This window comes from Montipora foliosa, chromosome 7 (assembly GCF_036669935.1).
Source record: "Montipora foliosa isolate CH-2021 chromosome 7, ASM3666993v2, whole genome shotgun sequence".
Classification (NCBI taxonomy): Eukaryota; Metazoa; Cnidaria; class Anthozoa; order Scleractinia; family Acroporidae; genus Montipora; species Montipora foliosa.
The window spans coordinates 6,694,742-6,699,620 of NC_090875.1; the positions used below are offsets into that span (position 1 = coordinate 6,694,742).

Here is a 4,879-nt window from a genome sequence, read left to right on the forward strand (position 1 = left end):
TAAATACGAACTTTTATTTCCATTACATGACTTATCTTGGAACGACATTTATCTCCTCCCTAGACGTGCTTCACTAGACTCAAAGATAAGAGAATTTCAGTATAAGGTTTTAAGGTATTCCTGGAGGCTAAATTAACCGAATTTGGGCTATGTTTGGCTGTGTATGTCAACAGAATAAAAAACAGTAGCTAGGCCACTTTACGGCCAGTTATTAGTCAATCCTCAGAGTTTTGAAAAAAATTTTCCGGGGGTAGTCAACTGCTCAGGAATGCATGGAATTCAGGAAAATATGGGGCGTGGTCAGGTCCCCTCAAACTCACCTTAAAGCTCAAAACGGAAACGGGATTTATTATTTCACGACAACATTAGGTATACAAAAACGAAAGTTTTCACCGCAGTGCGCATTCAAATGCTATATTGTTACATCTTTATGAACAAAATTATGATTGTTTACCTTGACGAATTTTGAGAATCCTTAACTCGGGAAATATTTTGCTCCAGAGTGCGCACTGCGGTGTAAATTTCCCGTCTTCTATTTACTTTTGCCCTGCCAAGTTTGAAACCCCAACGATTTATCGTTAAGAGGCAAGATTGAAAAACATAGTTCCCTATCATGGTGTATTTGGCTGTTGTAGTTGTAAATCGGCCATAAATTGCGGAAATTTTCTCATTTCCCGTTGTTTCGAGCGTATTTCGATGGCATCCATGTTTGCTGTGTCCACAGTAAGTATTTGCAGCGGTGAAACATAAAATACTCCCCCATATACGGTAAAGTTGACCTTTTTTGTTTATCTATTTTTCCCGCGAAACCAATGAGAGGGTGGCATAACGCCTTCACCTAGCAACGACACCTTGCTGGCCATAATCTCTGCATGTTGACAGCTAGAGACCATTCGATATCCTTTGTTTGACAACGCGTTCGGTAGACGATTTTGAAAGAAAATATCGCACGGATTTATATCATATAGAAATTTATTTATCCAAGAAGAGTTATATATAGAGAGAGTTTCATTTATCAAAGAAATAATTATACCCATTGATGGCCAGTGGCGATAAGAAAGACTGGTCAAGAAGTCGTCACGAAGTTTGCGGCTCGGGAAGTGCTTCAAGAATTCGCCTGAACACTGGACTACTTGAAGAAGCTGGGTGGAAAATCTTGTCTCGCGAATCTTAATGTATGTGGATCCAGAGGGTAAGAAATTCAAGAGCTCGAAAGACGTAGAACGCAAACTAGAGGCTAATGGAATACTCGATCAATTTGTGAAGGAGAATACGGGTAGCTCAGAAGTCGCCATAGAAGCGTCGTCCACAAGCAAAGATTGCGGGGAAGATTCCGATGAAGATTACCAACCACCATTGAAAAAAAACAACTACTGAAGGTCATGTCAAATCTGTGTAAGTATTTTCTCTGGTCGCTTGTAGTAATGTTCCGTTTTCCTTTTCTAAAATTCCACAATTTGAAGTGATACATTTGTACTTCAGTATGCTTTCACATTGTCAAAAATGAATACGCTTCCCTTTGCCGTCTTTTTAACATTTCATGATTCACATTTTATTTTGTCAAATTGTGAACTGTTTCTACACATGGAAAGAACGCTTTTTTTTTTTAATCGGCAGTTTGATCATTCCAGAGGGATTGTTTGTGGGCACAACCTCCTCCATATTACAGCTTGTCAGAGATTTCAACAACGTTTTCTCTTGCCCTTCATACAATGGGAGGTGTAAAGGTGCGTATGAATTAGAAATTTATATCCGTGTCTTCAAGTAAGTAGTGCAAATAAAAATTTCGTTGAGCTTGATTCAAGAGATGTCTGTGTTTGTATGACCTTCATATCATCAGAAAAACGATCGAGTGTGTAATTTTAGGATTTCAGTGTGAAAGGTTTTTACATATAATCATACTCGTGTTTATCACTCATTTGATTACAAAAAAATACAGACCAAATTGGACTCCACTCAGTCCTATTACCATTATAAATCGTAGCACTCACCTCTTGTTGTGTGATTCAAGCTTACCATGTCATTCAAATTGCTGAACCGCTTTTTGTTTTCTTTTTTCAATGACATCCTGACTGATATGAAAAATGTACACTCTGGACTGAAAACTATTTTTGACTGTAAATTTTTGGTTTTTTTTTTGTCATAGGCAAGCTTGTTCTGACTGCATGTGAAAAGAAGGGATTTGGAGGGGCTATGATGTTTATCTTCAAGTGTTGTGGGTGCTGGACCACAGAGATAGACTACAAGAGCAGCCAACTTGCCCAGAATTCACGGAGGCAAATAGTATCCTTGGCCCTCTCTTTAGCATTTTTCATAAGTGGGCATGGGTATGCTAGTTATAGGAAAACCCTTAGGAGAGGTTTGGGTTTGGGTGTTACCTCAGAAAAACCCTTCTTGGAAGTGATTGACCTTGCCCTTCCTCATATTAAAGATATGCTTGATGAGATGTGTGATGATGCCAAACATCAAATGATACAACTCCCATCAGATCAAATCGGTAGCTGGTCCAGAGCAGTAACATGCTGTGATGGTTGCTGGCTAATACGGGGGCATTTTAGTCAAAACTGCACCTTTGTGATAAAAAATTATATCACAGGTGCTCTTCTGTATTATGGGCACCTGTCAATGCGAGGTGCAGACAGGATTTGCGATGAAGATTTATGGCAAGGTACTGCTAAGTCAGCGGAGGGCCATCTTAGCCAGAAGCTTTGGGCTCAGGCAAAAGAAGAAGGCCTAAATGTTGCAATCAATTGGCAGGATGCCGACTCTTCGTCTGCCAAAGGGTTTCGGTATTCATTCTCTAATGAACAGGAGTCTAGAGTTATGTTATGTGGGGGGCATGTAGGTAGAGCACATGGGAAAAAATTAGAAGATTTAAAGGGAATGTCAACATTTACCCCAGCATTTATTGCCTTGCACAAATCAGAATTTCCTTCTATAGAATCATTGAAATGCTGCTGTGCTGGCAAAAAGCATACTTTTGTTGCAACAAGGAACAAACCTGTATGTGGTTGTATAGGGCCCGGATTTATTCAAAATGCCAAGCGGAATCACTACTGTGCACTAGTTCAGGCTGGTAATAGTCCTGAAAAGTACAGAGAGACCATGCTGACACTTGGCAAATACCACAGCAAGGACATTCATGAATGGGAGGGAGGGTCTTGTTCTTTTCATCCCCTGACAAAGTGCTCTTGTAAGAATTGTGATTGTGATGAAAATGGGTTTTACCCAGATATGAAATGCCAAGGACAGCCATATCACTCTACTCACCCCCTGAAATGTGAGTTTCATGGGCTTGCCTATGAGATAGAGTGTGCTGAAAGGGCAAAAAATGCAAAGAGTGTGATTGACCCAGAATTAGGGAAAGGGCACTCAAACATGCCAGAGGCCACCTTTAGTGTTTTGGCAAAATTCAGGGCCAAGGATACAAATCTACACCAAAAACATCACCAGGCCTCTACCAATCTGGGCCTTATTCAGGCAAACATGACATGGCTGTTTAAAGAAAAAGGGGCACAATACCACTGGATCATTGAGCTGTATTCTTGGATGGGCCTTCCAGTACTCAGTGGAATTCAGGAGATTGTATGTAAACAAAATCTTGTCGATTTCATAACAAGAAGGTGTTGCTTTGTAATGATCAGGTGGGGATGATTTGGGATATGAAGTTCTGTTTGGATATTATAATGATCATATCAACTGTTACAAAAATATTCCAATATAGTGAGGAGAACAGAAAAGGAATAGACAAACTTCAGCACTTGTGTTCAGTGTTCTATATTATAATATTGCATGTGGACATGTGGTTTGAGTGCATACTTATAATTTCATTGAATATTATGTTCAATGTATTCTTCTTTTCACAAGTGCCAACATGACAACAGAGAGAGAATGAAACGGTTGGAATACTACAAGACGGATGCGGGGAAAAAGAAAAGAGTCAAGAGAAAAGTAAACCGAGCCGAGGAGCAAGAATTGAGGTATAACTAATCAGTGCAGCGGTCATCAACTATAAACAGGGTCACCAAATTATTTTTTACAACTCTTTTCAGGTCTTCATTGAACAAAATGTAATTACTGCCCATCTAGATAGCCTTTTGGTATTGGTGGGATAGTGTAACCTTTTCTATTTGTAATGATAAGATTGTTACATATCTCACAAATGGGTGGGAAACGAAATGCTACCAATGTTTCTGTGTTTTTGGCTTTTTTGTTTCGTTTGTCTTTTGAGTTGCCTGCGGTTTACGGGTCCTAGGTCTGCTGTACTCGGAAATCCACTACTTACTGAAGGGGAAGTACAACAGTGCTTGCAAACATAGTCTTACGTCTCTTTCTTGTCTTGTAGAAAGAAATATGTCAAGAATTGCCAAATTAGGCACACATATGGAGAGGAAGAGCAGACTGATCTTTTGGAAGAAGAAGCAGTCCTCCTTGCACAGAATGCTGTTGATGAGGGACTGGTCAGTGGCACTGAAATAACATCAGTTCCTGTTCCTGATGCTCCTGAAAGTGCTGTAGTAACTCTTGGGGGAAAGAATTGCAAATGGTGTGGGAGTACCACACACAGTCGCAAAACGCACAAAGACTGCCCCCATAATCCTAGAAATGCTCCCGCAATATAAAATATTCTTTTTTTGTAAACTGTAGTATTCAATTTTGGTTGCTATAAAGGTACAGTTGAACCTCAGTTATCCAGACCAATTCTTCTGATCCCATTATTTTTGTGAAATATTAATAAGGCATAATGAAGATTCCTTACGAATTCATTTTAATTTAGGCACTGAAAATGTGAGTTATGACTGGCTGAGACTTGTTTTGTTGCCAAGTGAAACATTCGTGTCCTAATTAATTTGTGTTTACCTCATCAATATTCACATTT

The 4,879-nt window shown here is 39.5% G+C and overlaps 1 protein-coding gene across 1 annotated transcript; it reads left to right on the forward strand.

Moving 5' to 3' along the window:
- The first annotated feature begins 1,384 nt into the window (after positions 1-1,384).
- On the forward strand, positions 1,385-4,622 carry LOC138009789 (uncharacterized). The gene is made up of 4 exons (XM_068856798.1): positions 1,385-1,727; positions 2,147-3,585; positions 3,868-3,980; positions 4,346-4,622. Exons 1-4 carry the CDS (start codon positions 1,541-1,543, stop codon positions 4,620-4,622), a joined length of 2,016 nt encoding a protein of 671 aa, XP_068712899.1. The 5' UTR covers positions 1,385-1,540.
- The last annotated feature ends 257 nt before the right edge of the window (positions 4,623-4,879 follow it).